Source organism: Schistocerca nitens, chromosome 2, assembly GCF_023898315.1.
Source record: "Schistocerca nitens isolate TAMUIC-IGC-003100 chromosome 2, iqSchNite1.1, whole genome shotgun sequence".
Lineage (NCBI taxonomy): Eukaryota > Metazoa > Arthropoda > Insecta > Orthoptera > Acrididae > Schistocerca > Schistocerca nitens.
Window position 1 is genome coordinate 106,442,144 of NC_064615.1, and position 21,666 is coordinate 106,463,809.

General features: G+C 44.4%; 1 protein-coding gene across 1 annotated transcript in view; it reads right to left on the reverse strand.

Moving 5' to 3' along the window:
• LOC126234285 (ras-related and estrogen-regulated growth inhibitor-like) overlaps positions 1-21,666 on the reverse strand; it is a 204,977-nt gene that overhangs the window by 41,030 nt on the left and 142,281 nt on the right. The window contains exons 4-5 of the mRNA XM_049942971.1: positions 20,833-20,909; positions 10,170-10,346 (exon numbers count right to left, since the gene is read on the reverse strand). Of these exons, the coding sequence (XP_049798928.1) occupies positions 10,170-10,346; positions 20,833-20,909 (254 nt within the window). The remainder of the gene's footprint in view (positions 1-10,169; positions 10,347-20,832; positions 20,910-21,666) is intronic.

Below are 21,666 nucleotides of genomic sequence, written 5' to 3' on the forward strand. Positions count from 1 at the left end.
GCGCCGAAGGGTGGCGGCAGTATCGTAGCTTTCGAAGAGGCAATTGTAGCTGAGGTGCGTTCCAAGCAAAAAAGAGCTGCCATTGGATTTCTTTTGGCGGAAAACCAGGGCACTCCAGTTATTCATACGCGCTTGTAGATTGTCATTGGAAACCAGGCAGTGAGCAAAGGAACGGTAAGTCGTTGGACGAGGAATATGTCATCATTGCAACAAGGTCGCACAAACTTGTCTTATCACCCTTGCGCCGGCCGGCCACACATAGCTATGACTCCTGCAATGTTGGAACGTGCAGACACTCTTATTCGAGGTGACCGCAATCAAACACCTCGGTGCACAACTGGATGTCTCTTGGTAGTGCAGGCACATTCGCCCACCAATTGGGGTACTCACAGTTGTGTGCCGGGTGGTTTCCTCACTGCCTAACAGAGGATCATAAACAGCCATGAAGAACCATCTCTACGGAATTGCTGGCGCTTTAGGAGGCTGATCATGACAACTTCTCATCGAACATCGTCACAGGCGAAGAAACGTAAGTTCGGCACTTCGAACCGGAAACAAAACGGCAATCCATGGAGTGGCATCACACCATCTCTCTTCCGAAGAAAAAGTTCGAAGTCGCACCTTCAGCCGGTAAAGTCGTAGTAACGGCCTTCTGGGATTCTAAATGGGTTAATTTGTTTGATTTCCTCGAGCATGGTGCAACAGTCAACTCTGAAGTGCATTGTGCTGTCCGCAGGATATTGAAGAAACGACTTCAGCGTGTTCGTAGGCACAAAAATCCAAACGAACTTCTCCTTCTCCATGGCAGTGCAATGCCTTTGACAAGTCTGCAGCCTGACAGAAGCTTCCAAAATTTCTTTTTACTGTTCTTCCTCACCCCCCCCCCCCCTCCTCCACCCTCACCCTATAGCCGGGATCTCGCTCCTTCCGATATCCGTTTGGCCAAATGAAGGACACACTCCGCGGGAAGCAGAAAGTGGACGATGGGTAGGTTATTGTTGCAGCAAGACGTTGGGTCCGACGTTGAACAGTAGAGCGCTACCAAGAGGGCGTAGAGGTCCTCCCCGTAAGACGGCGTAAGGCCGTCGCATTGAACGGAGACTATGTTGAAAACGGGGTTTCGAAACCCATAGAGAGGAAAATGACGTGGTGTATTGGAATCCTGAATAAAACCAACCAGCTTTCAGAAAAAAAGTGTTACATTTACTTACTAAACGTACATCGTACTGTATGGTTATAACATTGAACAGCGAGGTCCATCTTTTTCAAAATGTATACAGATGTTGCCGCTATTTAAACTATATGCCTCTCGAAGACAATCATTTAAAGCTAACAGCAGAATACTTGACGTAAAAAATACGTGAATTTATGGAGCTTTCTGTAAAAAAGTTTAGTTTGGTATGTGTATTATCAAAACTTACTCAGAATTTCTTCGACAAATCATTTTATAAACAGTACCTTAGCGAAATGAAACATCCCAATGTGGCGATGTAACTCAAAGGTAAAAACTGTCTAATGTCCTACATTATGGAAGAGATAATATCTACAACAAAATTTGGCGAGCTAGCTACAGACGAAGCCGCCGTCAAAGGAACTAGAATCTGCAGACAACAACTAATGCCACGACAAGCTTTTAGTTTCGATGCATAAGTTAAAATCCATCGCAAGTGTCTATCTTCATTCATATACAAGACTCAGTATCGTGAAATCGGACTGTAATACCCTCTGTTTTTTCAATAAAAATGTTAAGCAGATATCGATAGAATTCGAAGATAAAATATTCCTGATTCCCCTGTTGTGTCGAATTAATTGTAAACGACAAGCTTTCGACGATAAAGGCCAGTTTTCGTCAGAAGCTAATAAAACTAAATTTTGAAAATATACCTGTAATCGACTAGTGAACGTAGAAATAGCCGGAGAACATCGTACTGAGAATCAATTCGTAAGTAATTTACAAATTGTGTAGCACAGTCCTCATGATAAAAGGATACGACAATGATACCAGTTCAACCTGTGTATTATATGGCAATCAGCAACGAGCTAGTCTACTGCAACAAGCATTAACAATATAGGAAAAACATTTTCATGGAGACCTATGTATCTCAACTTTATGTTCTTCATCTTCCATCATGAGCAACGAATTGCCAACCGATTTCAAATCTTCTGACAGGCATTACTTTAAGGGTTCCACCCGGTGTTTCATTTGTACTGTATCGAACTATGCTGTTCATTGAAATTTTTCATGCTGCACTTTGAAGTTATAAAGAGCGTTCAAGAAGCACTCCTTCGTGCATTCCAGCCCCAACTGTATGGGGGAGATAGAAAGTTGAATACAGGGTGGTTTAGCTTTCTTACCGATGGGTTTTATGCAATCCACAGCGCCTTCTAATATCACTTGCAAGATTTGCATATTGTTTCGCTCGCTACGCGCAAACTATTAGTCCTATAGAAAAATGAACAGGACCTTTTTGTAGCAAATGTAATAGAGTTAAATTTTGTTGCGGGATACGTTTACGTTAGAGGCCGTAGTTTTCGAATTATTCATGAAAAACGTACTAAAGTGACCTTCAAATGTGTTTTTCTTGGATAACTAGCAAATTTTATACTTCAAAAACAACGTATCCCGCTACAAAATCTAACTACAGTAAATTTTCTACAAAATGTCCTGCTCATTTTTTCTGTAGGACTTATACACTGAAGAATCAATGAAACTGATACACTTGCATAATGTCGTATAGGGCGCCCGCGAGCACGCGGAAGTGCCACAATAAGATGTGGCACGGAATCGACGTATGTGTGAAGTAGTGATGGAGGGAACTGACGCCAAGAATACTGCATGGTTGTCCATAGATCCGTAAGAGTACGATGGAAATGAGATGACTTCTGAATAGCATGTTGCAAGGTGCCATAGACACGGGTTCACAGGTAAATTCCGTGTTTCTTGACTTCCGCAAGGCGTTCGATACAGCTCCCCACAGTCGTTTAATGAACGAAGTAAGAGCATATGGACTATCAGACCAATTGTGTGATTGGATTGAAGAGTTCCTAGATAACAGAACGCAGCATGTCATTCTCAATGGAGAGAAGTCTTCCGAAGTAAGAGTGATTTCAGGTGTGCCACAGGGGAGTATCATGGGACCGTTGCTGTTCACAATATACATAACTGACCTGGTGGTTGACATCGGAAGTTCACTGAGGCTTTTTGCAGATGATGCTGTGGTGTATCGAGAGGTTGTAACAATGGAAAATTGTACTGAAATGCAGGAGGATCTGCAGCGAATTGACGCATGGTGCAGGGAATGGCAATTGAATCTCAATGTAGACAAGTGTAGTGTGCTGCGAATACATAGAAAGATAGATCCCTTATCATTTAGCTACAAAATAGCAGGTCAGCAACTGGAAGCAGTTAATTCCATAAATTATCTGGGAGTACGCATTAGGAGTGATTTAAAATGGAATGATCATATAAAGTTGATCGTCGGTAAAGCAGATGCCAGACTGAGATTCATTGGAAGAATCCTAAGGAAATGCAATCCGAAAACAAAGGAAGTAGGTTACAGTACGCTTGTTCGCCCACTGCTTGAATACTGCTCAGCGGTGTGGGATCCGTACCAGATAGGGTTGATAGAAGAGATAGAGAAGATCCAACGGAGAGCAGCGCGCTTCGTTACAGGATCATTTAGTAATCGCGAAAGCGTTACGGAGATGATGGATAAACTCCAGTGGAAGACTCTGTAAGAGAGACGCTCAGTAGCTCGGTACGGGCTTTTGTTAAAGTTTCGAGAACATACCTTCACCGAAGAGTCCAGCAATATATTGCTCCCTCCTAGGTATATCTCGCGAAGAGACCATGAGAATAAAATCAGAGAGATTAGAGCCCACACAGAAGCATAAAGACAATCCTTCTTTCCACGAACAATACGAGACTGGAATAGAAGGGAGAACCGATAGAGGTACTCAGGGTACCCTCCGCCACACACCGTCAGGTGGTTTGCGGAGTATGGATGTAGATGTAGAAGGTATCCCAGGTACGCTCAATAATGTTCATCTCTGGGGAGAGTGGAGGCCAGTGGAAGTGTTTAATCTAAGAAGAATGTTTCTGAAGCCACTCTGTAGCAATTCTGAGCGTGTGGGGTGTCGCATTGTCCTGCTGGAATTGTTCAAGTCCGTCGGAATAAACAGCGGACATGAATGGATGCAGGTGATCAGACAGGATGCTTACGTACGTGTTACCTGTCAGAGTCGTGTCTAGACGTATCAGGGGTCCCATATCACTCTAACTGCACACGCCCCACACCATTACAGAGCTTCCACCAGCTTGAGCAGTCCCCTGCTGACATGCAGGGTCCATGGATTCATGAGGTTGTCTCCACCATACCTGTACACGTCCATCCCCTCGATAGAATTTGAAATGAGACTTGTCGGACCAGGCAACATGTTTCCAGTCATCAACAGTCCAATGTCGGTGTTAACGGGTCCAGGCGAGGCGTAAAGCTTTGTGCCGTGTAGTCATCAAGGGTACACGAGTGGGCCTTCGGCTCCGAATGCCCATATCGAGGATGCTTCGTTGAATGGTTCGCACGCTGACACTTGTCGCTGGCCTACCAATTCACGCACTTCCGTCACGTTGAACGATTCCTTTCGGTCGTCGTTGGCCCCATTCTTCCAAGGATCTTTTTCCGGCTGCAACAATGTCCGAGATTTGAGATTTACCCGGATTCCTGATATTCACGGTGCACTCGTGAAATAGTCGCATGGGAAAATCTCCACTTTACCGCTACCTCGGGGATGCTGTGTCCCATCGCCGTATATAAAACCGAAGTCAGAGTCATTTAAATCTTGATAGCCTGCCATTGTAGCAGCAGTAACTGATCTAATAGCTGCGCTGGATACTTCTTGTCTTACACAGGCGTTGATGACGGCAGCGACCTTTTCTGCCTGTTTAGATATCTCTGTATTTTAACATGCATGCCTATACCAGTTTCTTTTGCGCTGCAGTGTAGTTTGGACATTGCGAGCGAGAGAATATGAAAATCTTGTGCATGGTTTTTGAAGTTATTGCGGGTTGCATAAAACCCATTGGTGGCGGCAGTCGAACCATCCTGTATTTGTCAAGATTGCTCCTGTTTCTCCAGAGCTCCGCTTACATGCCACTGTTTTTTCCTTTCCACGCAAAAAGAACTCATAGGTGTGTCTTGCCATTTAGTAATTGTCTCAAGTGATAAAACAGACATGTGCACTCCTTACACCACTCCTACATCCGTGATGTGTTAGAATGACGTAGCTGCCAAGATTTGTCAAACTTGTGGTAATACTTGGTTTTAGCCAGGCCTCTGTCAGAATATACACTCCTGGAAATGGAAAAAAGAACACATTGACACCGGTGTGTCAGACCCACCATACTTGCTCCGGACACTGCGAGAGGGCTGTACAAGCAATGATCACACGCACGGCACAGCGGACACACCAGGAACCGCGGTGTTGGCCGTCGAATGGCGCTAGCTGCGCAGCATTTGTGCGCCGCCGCCGTCAGTGTCAGCCAGTTTGCCGTGGCATACGGAGCTCCATCGCAGTCTTTAACACTGGTAGCATGCCGCGACAGCGTGGACGTGAACCGTATGTGCAGTTGACGGACTTTGAGCGAGGGCGTATAGTGGGCATGCGGGAGGCCGGGTGGACGTACCGCCGAATTGCTCAACACGTGGGGCGTGAGGTCTCCACAGTACATCGATGTTGTCGCCAGTGGTCGGCGGAAGGTGCACGTGCCCGTCGACCTGGGACCGGACTGCAGCGACGCACGGATGCACGCCAAGACCGTAGGATCCTACGCAGTGCCGTAGGGGACCGCACCGCCACTTCCCAGCAAATTAGGGACACTGTTGCTCCTGAGGTATCGGCGAGGACCATTCGCAACCGTCTCCATGAAGCTGGGCTACGGTCCCGCACACCGTTAGGCCGTCTTCCGCTCACGCCCCAACATCGTGCAGCCCGCCTCCAGTGGTGTCGCGACAAGCGTGAATGGAGGGACGAATGGAGACGTGTCGTCTTCAGCGATGAGAGTCGCTTCTGCCTTGGTGCCAATGATGGTCGTATGCGTGTTTGGCGCCGTGCAGGTGAGCGCCACAATCAGGACTGCATACGACCGAGGCACACAGGGCCAACACCCGGCATCATGGTGTGGGGAGCGATCTCCTACACTGGCCGTACACCACTGGTGATCGTCGAGGGGACACTGAATAGTGCACGGTACATCCAAACCGTCATCGAACCCATCGTTCTACCATTCCTAGACCGGCAAGGGAACTTGCTGTTCCAACAGGACAATGCACGTCCGCATGTATCCCGTGCCACCCAACGTGCTCTAGAAGGTGTAAGTCAACTACCCTGGCCAGCAAGATCTCCGGATCTGTCCCCCATTGAGCATGTTTGGGACTGGATGAAGCGTCGTCTCACGCGGTCTGCACGTCCAGCACGAACGCTGGTCCAACTGAGGCGCCAGGTGGAAATGGCATGGCAAGCCATTCCACAGGACTACATCCAGCATCTCTACGATCGTCTCCATGGGAGAATAGCAGCCTGCATTGCTGCGAAAGGTGGATATACACTGTACTAGTGCCGACATTGTGCATGCTCTGTTGCCTGTGTCTATGTGCCTGTGGTTCTGTCAGTGTGATCATGTGATGTATCTGACCCCAGGAATGTGTCAATAAAGTTTCCCCTTCCTGGGACAATGAATTCACGGTGTTCTTATTTCAATTTCCAGGAGTGTATTTCATGGATTCCGCTCAAGCACCCACCCATTCTCACATTCATGCACGTGAACACATCTGAGCCATGGTAAAAGTTGTTGTTTTGAAGAGCTCGCTGCAGCGCTTAGTGTGAAGCAGTCGCCCTCCGTTTCTGGCGGTGGCGCCGCTGTGGCAGTCGCAGCTTTGGTGTCTCCCTCTGGTGGGAAAGGGGAAAGGTTGCCTGTTCACGTGCATTTACGGGCGCTATGAGCTCGCCAGTCGTGCCAGTCCTGCCTGGATATCTGCCCCCCCCCCAAATTCTATAAGTCCCTCCAGATCCTTGAGCGTCATGCACTCCGCCTCGCCTTCCCTATACGCCTCCCGTCCCCCATGCAGATCCTCTATGATCTCATTCCTTTCCCCCATCTGCTCCTATTCCTCGAACATATCCGCATCCTCTACATCTCCAGCCGTCTTGAACCCCCTCACCCCCTGGATGCTCCTCTCCTCTCCGATCCCCGCCCCCTGCCCCGTCTTCACCGTTGTGTCCCCCCTACCCTCCATCTCTACACTCTACATCTCCTTTCCCAAGGTGGCTTCCATCAACTCCCCCTCCCGGATGATTCCCTCTCTCCCTCCGTTTATCCCCCCTATCAACTTTGATCCTCACTCCCCCTCCTTTCCTCTGTCCTTTTCCTGGGCTCCCTCTCCCCCCCCCTTCCATCCTCTTTCTTCCCCTTCTCTCCCCCGCATCCTTTTACATTTCCCTCCTCTGCCTCCTCTCATTCCCTCTCGCGTCTGCCCTTCTCCTCCTTTATTAGTCCTCTCCCTCGTTGGTTCCCCCCCTTTTCGTTTTTTTTCCTCTCCTCCCTCCTTGTTTTTCCCCCTCCTGCAGTTCCCCCTCCCGCCCCCACCCCATCTGCCTTTGGCTCGAGAGTGTCGTCACTGTGCTGCCACTTTCGTGCAGTGTTCTACAGTGAGTGTTCTACAGTGCATGTTTTACAGTGAGTGTTCCGTGTTGTGTGTTTTGGGACTTGTTGCGAACGGCCATCATACTGTCGCTGGGTGTGCCTTTTATCTCTTGCGAACAGAAACCAGACTGTCATGTTTTTTAATTGTGTGTCTACTATGTTACTTGTCTGATTCCTGTGTCTTTTATCTACATTGCCAACCCCTTTTGCTTTCTGTTTAAACTTTCCGCAATTTTACGCCATTTTACGCTTTAAATCACCATTGTATCGCCTGTTTTTCCTTGTTTCTTTCTTCTTCCTTTATTTAAAAAAAAGTCTGTAGGCTGTAGAGCAGCGTAGTAAGCTGCTGCCAGCCCGCCCCCTTCGGGGGGAATTGAAAATCAATAAAGAAAAAAACAACTCGCCAGTCGGTCAGTCTGGGTCAGTCTCTCGTCCACAGCTTGCTAGTCTGTCTCTCGTCCGCATTTGTTAGGCAGTTAGTGTCTGTCTGTCGTTGAGAGTGCTAGTATGTCTGTCGTTCGGATCAACCTTTAAAGCCGGCAAAATGAGTCTTTCCACTCCGCCAGTAAGAGAACTCAACGAGTGTTCGCCCAGTCGGGGCTTAGTTCCTGCATCTGAGCCTGCGCATTAGGCCGCCAGTCTGCTCGAGTTTGCTCAGGCAATGGTCATTGGCGGTTGGATCGATCGGTTGGTCGGTCGCGCACTGAGACATTAGATGACTTGTCCGTCTTGAGCGTCGGCGCATGTTAGGTCGCCAAGTGCGTCCAGTGGGCCGTGGCGTATAGCGAGGGGTAGTGACTTCGCGGTCGACACGAGAGCAACAGGAGTCAACCCACGACATCAGTCTGGCTAGTGTGAGCTGCGACGCCGTGAGACGGGAGATCGGTGCGCCTTCCTGCGTCCGTCGAAGCGGCTGGCAGCGGACGGTTCGCGAGAGCGATTTGGGTTAAGTGATTGGTGATCTGTTGTTTGATTTACTCTCGTTAAATTCTACTTGTTTTCTTTTGAGGTCACCAGCAGTTTTGCTTTGGGGTCGTCCCACCATTCTTCTCCGTTTTCCCACCCGCGGAAGGTGGTTGTTTATAAATTGGGTGGTCCGTTTTTTCCTTGTGGAGTAGGGGCGGGTTAGAGCAACCTGCGGTTCGGGTTGTTCGGTAATCTCCCTATCAATCTACCGTACGTTAGTAGCTGCCTCTGTCATGTTTGTCGGATTTGGTGTGTTAACGAATTTATTGCCTGGAGTGTGTAATGGCCTAATACCTGAAATATGTTTTGATCTTTGGAAACTTTGATATTATTGCCTATGATCTTGAGAGGCGGTATCTGTGTACTGCAGAGCATCTTAACTATTGTTTGGCCAACCTTGTAGAATTTTATATAAGATTGCATTTCATGAGCTTTTATTTAAATGATCATTTTAGTATATAAAGTTGCCATCCTTTCACCGTAAGACTTTTCTTAGAAGTTAAAATCAAGTTGCACCTTCGGTGGCAAGGTTAATATTTTAATTGTTAGTGTTCTGTACCATTTCCATCCCTCCTACGGGGGAGTGCATAGTTTGTGTGCTTGTGGAAATGGTTAAAAGTCTTAGTTTAAAGTAATCTAGTGTGTTGCAGATTTGTACCAGTGTAGTCTTTCAGAGGCTGTTGTGAGCTGTCGTAACTACAGCTGTGTCAAAAGGAAGCGGCAAAGTTCTCTGCCCGAAAGCTCATACAGTCAGAACTTGTTTCTTTGTGACTCTGAATAAATTGTAACTTTGATAGTTAGAGGGTGCTTTCTGATTATAATTTTAAATCTGTTCCTTCAAAAAATGCTTTTAGGCACTATTAAAGTGAATAAAATTTTCATTTGTTAAAAGGAATATGGTTATGACTTCATCAGTTACTCCCTGGCAACTACTTCCACGCTTACATAGTATGATTAAATGTGTTAATGTTCTTGGTGAATCACTAGTAAATAAAATAAATTCTTCAGAATATTCTTTGATAATGAATCACGGCTCAACATTCTTGTTAAATAACTATATGAAGGAACTATGTTAATACAAAGTTCATAGGATTTCAAGGTTAGTGTCAATTCCAATGACACTATATTCAGTGTTAGGCTGCATCACCATAAAACACTAAAACACCTACGCCAATGACGTTTCGACCGCCTTTGCAGTGGTCGTGTTCAGGGTGACTAACTGCTGTATACCGTCAAATTACCGGATGTCACTGAACAGTTTGAAATGAAGATTCCTATGAAAAGATGGCTGGCTGTACAGTACAAATTTTCGTTTCGAAATGTCCACCAGAAGCCCTTACTAGCCACATGACAACTGAAATAAGACTGCATATATTGGAGATCAACCACGGATCAAGCGGATAGTTATCCTGAAGAGGACTGCTACAAAGACGGTAGAAACATCGATGGTGCGGTTGCTTCAGCGTTTTATCCATCCAAAGTGGGCAATGTGAAGGCAGCTCACCTGCCTGAGGTGATCGAGGTCTGCCTTATTGGCGAGCAGGGCCGTGGGCTTGGCCGCCTGGCTCAGCTGCTGCAGCACCTGCTGGCTGTAGTCGAAGGAGCGCCGGTCCGTGATGGAGTAGACGAGCACGCACGCGTCCGACCACTCCACCTGCTCCGCGGGCAGCGGCCTCTCGTTCTGGAGCAACACGTGGCCATTAGTAGTGTAGGCAACCCGTGACGCAAGGATGACAACGGGTAAGAGAATGTACCTTTTCCTTGCACTCACGACAAGGCGAAAGAAAGTGATACACATAGACTGTTAAGTAAGATTGTTGTTACGTTAATCAGTAAAAAAAAAAAAAAAAAAAAAAACACGTATACAGACCTCATAAATGAACAAAAGGAAAATGCAATTACATCCAGCCACCTGCAGCGTCGATAGCTGTTTGTCAACTCCGAGGTATGCTTGAAACCAAGTTTTCCGCGTATTCATTGAAAATTGGAAATATATGGTAAGGTCTTATGGGACCAAAATGCTGAGGTCATCGGTCCTTAAGCCTACACACTACTTAATCTAACTTAAACTAACTTACGCTAAGAACAACAGACACACCAATGCCCGAGGGAGGACTCGAACATCCGATGTGGGAAGCCGTACGAACCGCGACAAGTCCTCCTCGACTGCGCGGCTACCCGCGTATTCAGGTGCCGAATTTGCGTTGACAGCTATTTCAAAGTGAATATCTTTTTTCGTTGCAATTTCTTTTTGATATAAGGCCGTACATTTTCAATAAAACTAACGTGAGGTGATCGTGAGGGCCAATCCAGTACGTGCCACCATGCTCCTTTCTCCAGTCGCTGCAAATCTCCAGTCGCTCCAAAGCCTGTTGCGGTGCTTCAGATCATTGCCCTCCCGCAGTACCCAATCTTCATTTTTGTGGATGATGCAACGTTTGGCAGTCGGCATCAAACACCTTTGACAAATGCTACACGTACAATAAACTCATGTCTCTTCGTGTGTATCTCATTCAAAAATTCAAAGTAAGCTAATGCTTCATGGATATAACATGAAGGACAAAGGCTCCCTCTGTTGGGTTGTGCCGGCCGGTATGCCGTGCGATTCTAGGCGCTTCAGTCCGGAAACGCGTAGCCGATACGGTCGCAGGTTAGAATCCTGCCTCGGGCATGGATGTGTGTGATGTCCTTAGGTTAGTTAGGTTTAAGTAGTTCTAAGTTCTAGGGGACTGATGACCTCAGATGTTAAGTCCCATAATGCTCAGAGCCATTTGAACCATTTTTTTTTTTTGGGTTGTACAAGAACAAAGGTGCTATCTTTTACCATCTGTTTGTAATGTCGATCACGCTCTTACTTAAGAGACTGTAAAAAACCATGAATTAATAAATTATTAATCATATCATTTGCCCCATGGAGCATCTTTTGCACTTGGGTAAGTATTGGAATACAAGTCGAACAGAGAAGAACAACAGAAATATTCACAGAAAAATAATGAATTATATGTGTCCCCCTTCTTCCAAGAACACAGCTTTGTTTTATCGCCGGAACACGTTTCATTAGATTTGTGGCATCTTCACTCGATTTTCCTTTTATAAATTGTGAAATATACGAGGGTTGGAACTTTAATAGTGGCAACTATTTATTTACAGCTCGTCCAAAATAGATACATCTTTCAAACTTTTACTGATCTTCAAATTAGTCACCAGTATTGTGTATAACCCGTTGCCAGCGACGTGGAAGTCGTAGGATACTCTTAGCAGTGCCAGTTGTGTTGACAGTTCGAGCGGCGCGGTTTATTGCCCGACGAATTTGTAGCAGTTCTGAAGCGAATGTCGAGAAGTGTTTCCTTCAGTTTAGAAATCGAGTTGAACTCACGACGGGTTAAGTCAGGTGAGAGTAGTACGTGGTATAGCACTTAGCAGCCCCATCAGTCAGAGAAACCAGTAACAACTTGTACTGTACGTGCTTGAGCATTGTCCTGCAAAATGATGGTCAGGTCCTGCCGAAAGTGTCATCACTTTTGTGTCTAAGCTGGTCGTAGTTTGTGTTCCAAAAATGAACAGCATAGAAACAGAAGCGATGACGCTTTCTGCAGGACCTGACCACCATTTTGCAGGACAATGCTCAAGCACGTACAGTACAAGCTGTTACTGATTTGTTGGACTGATGGGGCTGCTAAGTGCTAAACCACCTACTACCCTCCCCTGACTTAACCCGTCGTGAATTCAACTCGATTTCTAAACTTAAGGAAACACTTCTCGACATTCGCTTCAGAACTGCTACAAATTCGTCGGGCAATAAACCGCGCCGCTCGAACTGTCAACACAACTGGCACTGCTAAGAGTATCCTACGAGTTCCACATCGCTGACAACGGGTTATACACAATGCTGGTGACTACTTTGAAGGCCAGTAAAACTTTGAAACACGTATCTGTTTTGTACGAGCTGTAAATAAATATTTGCCACCATTAAAGTTCCAACCCTCGTATATTTATAAAATTTTATGTAGATTGGAATATGTTGACAACAGATTTTCTGTTTAGATTACACATGTCAGGTAAACTTTATCTATTCGTTCATTGTGTGTGCCCTGTCGCTGTCTAATGAAATCAGCGACAAGTACGCATTAATACAGGCTGTTATTCGTAATACAGGGACGTTGAGGCAATATCTGTTGTAATATTTCTGCCTTTGCAGCCGTCATATTCAGCTGGATGAAGCTGTTCTTAGAGCAGTTGAGAAGGCAGCAGTGGAAAGATGAAGTCATATGGTGTGAGATATCGGTGACAGATGCTTTATACGGTGTATGTATCGCGAGAAAGGCCGTCTGTCTTCTCCGCGATTGGCTGCTGTTTCAGGAAGTACTGCACCAAAATGACAGAATTCTGTTACTAATATTAGAAAAACTAAACAGGGAATTTACTTGAATTTTATATAAGAGTACCTGTCAATAACAGGCTAGCATTCCATTATTTCAAAAGTGTTGATTACCAGCACAATAATAAACAATTGCCTACTGAAAAGGCAAACGAAGCACTTCGGAGATGTTCGAGTCGAGCATGTACCTTGTATATTTGTAAAAGCTTTTGCTTTTGTTTCCTTGTACTCATTGGTGAACTGTGACTGTAATTTCATTGCAAGCTCATATGCATATTTTATTATACATTCTAAATTGCAGAGAGACAATTAGCATTCATTTGTCTGTTTTATTTACAATTGTTGGCCTGGAAGTTTGAATTTATTCAGTTGTATTTTCATTTTGTGTATGTATGTATGTTTGTGTGTGTGTGTGTATGTATGTATGTGTGTGTGTGTGTGTTTGTGTATGTGTGTGTGTGTGTGTATGCGTGTGTGGGTGTGTGTGTATGTATGTATGTATGTGTGTGTGCATGTTTACGTGTTTATTGCGTGTTTCTTAATCTGCTGAATAATGTTCTGTTGCAGAGTTGTTTCATCACTGTCGAGTTTTTTGAAATGCATAAATTTGAATGTGGAAAGTATCTTCTGTTGTTAACAGATTGTACTAATGCTTCTTGTGCTCTAGGATCCGGAGGTATATTCTACGCCATTAGAGTAGTGATTTCAATGAGCCGGCTTGTAAATATGAAGTGTGGACCTCGTTTTCCAATGTATTTAAAACTTCTTGTAAGAAGGCTGACTAATTCAGGTTATTATTATTCTCTGTAACCATGGGAACAAAGCTTAAATTCCAGTACGATATAGAATGTAGGCAGCTGGGAGGATATCAACAAAGCCTACACAAAACATTATAAAAAATGCGATACAAGTTAGCAGAATCTTATAGAAGGGAATTAGGATTATAAAGGGTGTTACAAAAAGGTACGGCCAAACTTTCATGAAACATTCCTCACACACAAATACAGAAAAGATGTTACGTGGACATGTGTCCGGAAACGCTTAATTTCCATGTTAGAGATCATTTTAGTTTCGTCAGTATGTACTATACTTCCTCGATTCACCCCCAGTTGGCCCAATTGAAGAAAGTTAATGTTGACTTCGGTGTTTGTGTTGACATGCGACTCATTGCTCTACAGTACTAGCACCAAGCACATCAGTACGTAGCATCAACAGGTTAGTGTTCATCACGAACGTGGTTTTGCAGTCAGTGCAATGTTTACAAATGCGGAGTTGGCAGATACCCATTTGATGCATGGATTAGCACGGGGCAATAGCCGCGGCGCGGTACGTTTGTATCGAGACAGATTTCCAGAACGAAGGTGTCCCGACAGAAGACGTTGGAAGCAACTGATCGGCGTCTTAGGGAGCACGGAACATTCCAGCCTATGACTTGCGACTGGGGAAAGCCTAGAACGACGAGGACACCTGCAATGGACGAGGCAATTCTTCGTGCAGTTGACGATAACCCTAATGACAGCGTCAGAGAAGTTGCTGCTGTACAAGGTAACGTTGACCACGTCATTGTATGGAGAGCGCTGCGGGAGAACCAGTTGTTTTCGTACCATGTACAGCGTGTGCAGGCACTATCACCAGCTGATTGGCCTCCACGGGTACACTTCTGCGAATGGTTCATCCAACAATGTGTCAATTCTCATTTCAGTGCAAATGTTCCCTTTACGGGTGAAGCTTCATTCCAACGTGATCAAACTGTAAATTTTCACAATCAACATGTGTGGGCTGACGAGAATCCGCACGCAATTGTGCAATCACGTCATCACGTTCTGTGAACGTTTGGGCAGGCATTGTTGGTGATGTCTTGATTGGGCCCCATGTTCTTCCACCTACGCTCAATGGAGCACGTTATCATGATTTCATACGGGATACTCTACCTGTGCTGCTAGAACATGTGGCTTTACAAGTGCGACACAACATGTGGTTCATGCACGGTGGAGCTCCTGCACATTTCAGTCGAAGTGTTCGTACGCTTCTCAACAACAGATTCGGTGACCGATGGATTAGTAGAGGCGGACCAATTCCATGGCCTCCACGCTCTCCTGACCTCAACCCTCTTGACTTTCATTTATGGGGGCATTTGAAAGCTCTTGTCTGCGCAACCCCGGTACCAAATGTAGAGACTTCGTGCTCGTATTGTGGACGGCTGTGACACAATGCGCCATTCTCCAGGGCTGCATCAGGGCATCAGGGATTCCATGCGACGGAGCGTGGATGCATGTATCCTCGCCAACGGAGGACATTTTGAACATTTCCTGTAACAAAGTGTTTGATGTCACGCTGGTACGTTCTGTTGCTGTGTGTTTCCATTTCATGATTAATGTGATATGAAGAGAAGTTTCAGACTGACTTATGGGCAAGCGGTTATATAATGCTGGACTACAATTACGCATCTCAATGTCTGCTGATCATTAAACTAATTTATTGATTAACATTAAAAATGGAAACATTTCACAAGGTGTAGTCATACGCAAAAGCTTGTAAAAATACTATTGTATCGTGATCGCTCATGTAAAATAAAGATATAAAAAACAAAATAATTAAACACAGCCCGTTCTGTGGACGTGCAAGTGCAAATAATTCGTGTAATAATACATGCAAGGCCTCAACCGTTCTAATCTAGCTGACTAAATACTCGCCACGCCTTAGAGTGTGCTGGAGAATGACAGGGGAGACTGAACTAATGGAGTCGACCATTGGAGCTATCAGTCTTCTCACTCGTCTGACTCGGGCCGCAAAGTATTTTTTCCCAGAGGCATTAATGAATATTTTGGAAGAGTTTGGGGTGGATGGTACATCAAGAAAGCTGATCAAAAATACTCTCACCAAAACAGCGTCAAAAATAAAATTTATGGGTGAGATTTCAGAACCCTTTACAATCAAAATGGGTGTAAGACAAGGAGATCGACTTTCCACGCTCCTTTTCAACTGCGTCTTGGAAAACGTCTTTCATTCGAGAGTGGAGAAAGTTGTTAGCCCAAGAAGAAACAAATGAAGAGCGGTTTAGACTTGGTCCTAAGAACAAAGGGGTGTACATTGACTGCTTGACCTTTGCGTATGAACTGGCCAGTTTTGCTAACAACATAGCAGTCAACAAGATCAATGGGCTGTCAGAAATTGCTGAAACAGTTGGACTCCAGGTCTCTATTCAAAAGACAAAATATATGACGAACATCTGTGATGGACTTGAATGAATGATCAACAATCTGGGAAAAATCGGACGAGTTAAAAGTTTCAGGTATCTCGGAGAAAGTTGTTAGCCCAAGAAGAAACAAATGAAGAGCGGTTTAGACTTGGTGCTAAGAACAAAGGGGTGTACATTGACTGCTTGACCTTTGCGTATGAACTGACCATTTTTGCTAACAACAAAGCAGTCAACGAGATCAATGGGCTGTCAGAAATTGCTGAAACAGTTGGACTCCAGGTCTCTATTCAAAAGACAAAATATATGACGAACATCTGTGATGGACTTGAATGAATGATCAACAATCTGGGAAAAATCGGACGAGTTAAAAGTTTCAGGTATCTCGGTGAAGTCATACAAGAGAATGGATTAGAAGAAGAAGCAATTAATGTCAGGATGAGGAAGTTAGACCAGGCATTCCGACTGACAAAGAATACCTATAGCAAAAAGTCTATGACTGTAGGTTCCAAGTTCCGACATTATAATACAGTTGTAAAACCTGAGGGCTTATATGCGTCCGAGACTTTGACCATGTGTTACAAGGTCAAGCTGAACGGCTAGAAAAGCGAGAGCGTATGATATTAAGTAAAATCCTAGGTAATACATGGGTTGAGGGACAATGGCGAATGTGAACAAATGAGGACTTGTACAGCAAGACAGAACCTATCACAGCATCCATTAAGAAGAGACGATTGTTATCTTACGGTCACCTCATGAGGATGGACGGTGACTGACTAAGATAAGGAATGTGGATTTTTCATCCACTCTAAGAAAACAAGACCGAGATGGTTCGAAGAATGTGAAAAAGATTTTAGGCAGATTGGTGTCTCAGAGAGAGAAATTCTTGACAGGAACAAATTAAGAAGTTTGGTGAACAACTACCAAGGTTTTAAAATGGCATCAACGTCCAAAAGACGGAGAGGACCTTTGTCCGAAGAACATCAACAGGCAATTCTTGGTGGGCTCAGAAGATACTGGTAGGAAGTGAAAGCTGGAACAAGAACAAGAACTAGACAATAAAATAGTTGTTACCACTCAGTCCATAAAGGCTCAACTCGAAATTTAAAAAAAAGAACCCTTACACCCTCCGTTGTGAATTACTTGTTGTATATATTCCAATCCCTGTCTTCCCCTACAGTTTCTTCTCTCTACAGCGCCCTCTAGTGCAGTAGAGATTATTTCCTGATGATTTAAAACATCTGTCATTCTATCCCTTCTTCTTATCAGTGTTTTCCGTACGTTCCTTTCTTCCTCCATTATACGAAGAACCTCGTAATTCCTTGTTTTATTAGTCCACCTAATTTTCAACGTTCTGCGGTAGCACCACATCGCGAACGCTTCGACACTCTTCTGGTTTTCCCGCTATCAATGATTCACTACCATACAATGCGTGCCCGAAATATACATTCTCAGAAATTTGTTTGTCAGATTAAATCCTACGTTTGATATCAGCAGAAGTCTCTTGGTCGCGAATTCTCTCTTTTCCTACGTTGGCCTGCTTGTTATGTCCTCCGTGCTTAGTACGTCATGGGTTATTTTGCTTCCAAGGTAACAGTTTTCCTTAAATTCATCTACATCTTGGACTCCAGTGTTGATATTATGAGGGTGGTTTAAAAAGTTCTGGGAACGGAATAGAAAAAAGGTACTTACATCACTGAAACATTATTTTTTATTTTTTAATGTAGTCTTCTTGCAGATTCCTGCACTTGGTCCAACGATGTTCCACTGCCTTGATCCCATCTCGAAAATGAGTTTTCTCCAGGCCCGCAAAATAGTTGTCAGCTCCGACTATCAAGTGCTTCCATTATCAAGCGCAAGGTCAAAACTGCCTCTGTGGTGCCTTCAACTTTCCTAAAGGCAGACTGAGCCTCAAATTTCTTTTGCATTCTTCTGTGTATTATTCTTGTCTGCAGCTTGGATGCATGAGCCGTTAAATTGATTGTGCGATGGGTTTCGCACTTACCTTCTCTTGCTATCTTCGGAAATGAATGGATGATGTTTATCCGAAAGTCAGATGCTACATCGCCAATATCATACATTCAACACACCAACGCGAATATCCGTTTTGTTGCCACTTCACCCAATTATTTTAGAATTTCTCATCGAATGTCATCCACCCCTCTGCCTTAGTTGATGTTAAGCCATCCAAAGCTCTTAAATTATGACTAATACTGGATACCCTATCTCTTCCCAGTCGACCCCTGTTTCTTCTTGTATCACGGCATCAAAGAAGTACTGCCCGTCATAGAGGCCTTAATGTACTCTTTCCCCCTACACTTTCCTCTGCGTTGAACGGTGGGATTTCCATTGTACCCTTAATGTTACCACCCCTCCTTTTAACTTCCTTTTCTAAATGCTGAGTCAGTCCTCCCAACGCTCGTTTCTCTTTTGATTTCTTCACATCTTTCCTGCACTGATTTCGTCTTGGCCGCACTGCACTTCTTATTTGTTCATTCCTAAGAGATTTATATTGCTGTATTTCTGTCTCTCGTTGAACATTTTTGTACTTCCTTCTTTTATCTATCAATTACAGGAAGAAATAAATATTAATAAGCAGAAATTTTGGACAGATGTACATATCCATCTTACTTACTCAGAAATGAGCTCAAGGGACTATTCATGCTGCAGGATGTTGTTAGCTTATCGTTAGTACTCAGTCAAATATTCACGAAGGAAACCGCATTAAAAATAGGGAAAGCGAACAGGTAGAAAGCAAAACGGAAATACTAAGAACATTAAAAGGCTTTGCAAGTAATATCGAGCGCTTTTATCCTACCAAAAACAGCACAATACTGCATGCATAGCGGTCATGCTCTCAAGGGGGAGTAACACATACTGAAATTCTTGAAACGTATGAGTATACCCGAGGAAAATTTAGAATAAACAGACCTCCCAAAATCTTTGCGTTATTCCTAAAAAGGAACTGTACCAAATTAACCGCATACTAAAGTCGAACTAATGTAACCAAATGCTTTGTCCATGATTGTAGGGTAATGCGCACAGAAGCGTTCGAATCACAAAGCCCCGACGAACAATGTGTGGTGTCACTGCCAGACACCACACTTGCTAGGTGGTAGCTTAAATCGGCCGCGGTCCATTAGTACATGTCGGACCCGCGTGTCGCCACTGTGTGATCGCAGACCGAGCGCCACCACACGGCAGGTCTCGAGAGACGTACGAGAACTCGCCCCAGTTGTACGACGACGTTGCTAGCGACTATACGGACGAAGCCATTTCTCTCATTTGCCGAGAGACAGTTAGAATAGCCTTCAGCTAAGTTAATGGCTACGACTTAGCAAGGCGCCTAGGCCTAAAATAGCTTGTATATAAAGAGTCACTTGTATCGCCACAATCTCCAGATGTCTCATCAAGAACGATGTATACAAGGATGTATTAAAAGTTAAGTATATTCCAAAGATACGTATTTTCTTTATCACATTCATTAAGTCTCCTGTTTCAGACCTCACTCCATCCTTCGTGAGTTAGCGCGTGCATCTTGGCCGCCTCTTTCAATTAGTGTGCGTAGTGTTGGCAAGTCTGCCGACACTACACAATGCATGACATATTTGTGCGATAATGCGTTCGCCTCACGTTGCCAACTAGGCACGAGTACCTCGCGAAACGAGACTACCGACCCCCCTTCTACTGAACAGCAACTTTGCTTTTGGCACAAGCTATCTAAAGGTTAGGTTCGCACTACAAAGCTACGACTCTACCAAGGTCTCTGAAAAGGCTAGAGCAGATTTCAAATTACTCATATCCTCCCATCTGCTCTCTTTCTCAAACACATACTCACATACAGCGCGCACACACACACACACACACACACACACACACACACACACGCACACACACAAACAACACATACACATGCATGCAAACACACACACACACACACACACACACACACAGACACACACACAACATATACACATGCATACAAACACACACGGGGAAAATAGAGCCGAGCGAGGTGGCGCAGTGGTTAGCACACTGGACTCGCATTCGGGAGGACGACGGTTCAATCCCGCGTCCGGCCATCCTGATTTAGGTTTTCCGTGATTTCCCTAAATCGCTCCAGGTAAATGCCTGGATGGTTCCTATGAAAGGGCACGGCCGACTTCCTTCCCCGTCCTTCACTAATGCGATGACACCGATGGCGTCGTAGTTTGGTCTCTCCTCCCACAAAAAAAAAAAAAAGAAAAAAAAATATATGAATTCAGACGCACTCTCCTTTGCCAAAGGCTATGTGTGGATGTGGCAGCAAAAATACGTACAAGAAAACCAGTCGCTGTCAGCACGTTAAGGAACAAGTTGCGCTGAAAAACTATGAAACGGGTCCTACTGACCACTCTTCAATTTGAAGCAATGGAAGAATGTATAAGGCTGTGTTGTTGAGGAAATGCTGATCTAAGCTTACAGATATGGAGAGGTAAAAAACAAAAATTTATATGAACACACAATGTCAAATAATGAATGCAACATGAAATCGCCGTACAGTTGCGTTAGGCAACGTGTGTGTACTGCAAGCTGAGGCAACGCTTTACGTACCGACTCTCCAGACACGTCCACTATTTCTACGTCTACTGGCCCGTTGTTGACGTTCACGGTCTGCCGGTACAGTAGATCTGGAAAGAAGTATTACACACAATTCAGTGCTGTTTCTTCGCAAAGACAACTAAATAGAAGCAGAGTAGTTTCTCGCGACGGATGGCACAAGACAATGCGCAGTCATCTGTTCCTGTAGAACAAAAGGAATTCAGTAATGAGTTCAGAACCATCGTCGGCCAATCCTGCTAGACATGAGGCATTAGCTATAACTGAAAAGTGTATTTCCAGAGCGCTTTTCTCCAAGGATCAAAAACCCATGAGATGGAAATTTTACATAACGTACTTAGTTTTCCTTCTTGAAGCGCAGTTTTTGTCACATAGCTCCATTTTTACGTTCTAAATGCATACTTAATAAAAAGAAAACTTCTGGTCGTTAGAATGTGATCGATAATGCACTTTAGGTTTGAGAATAATTGAGTTTGCAGCAAAATCACTGATATTATCTACAGAAATATGTATAATTTTTACCTTTTTCAAATATCATTTACATCATCCCCAAACACTAATTAAATTTTTGAATTCAGGAAAAATAGTATTTAAAAGATTCTAAAAATACGGAGAAAAGGTTTTAAATTTCATAAAAGAATTAGCACAGTGTGGATCAGTTATTTAAAAGTTGATTTACAACATCAATTCTTTTCTTCTTAAGGTTTCTTCCACGTGTCTCCACAACAGCTGCAAGGAATGATAATCTTTTACGACTTTTTAGTATTCTGTGCTTATATATTGCAAGTAAATCAGAATAATATGCTTTGCAAGAGTTCGAGATCTCAC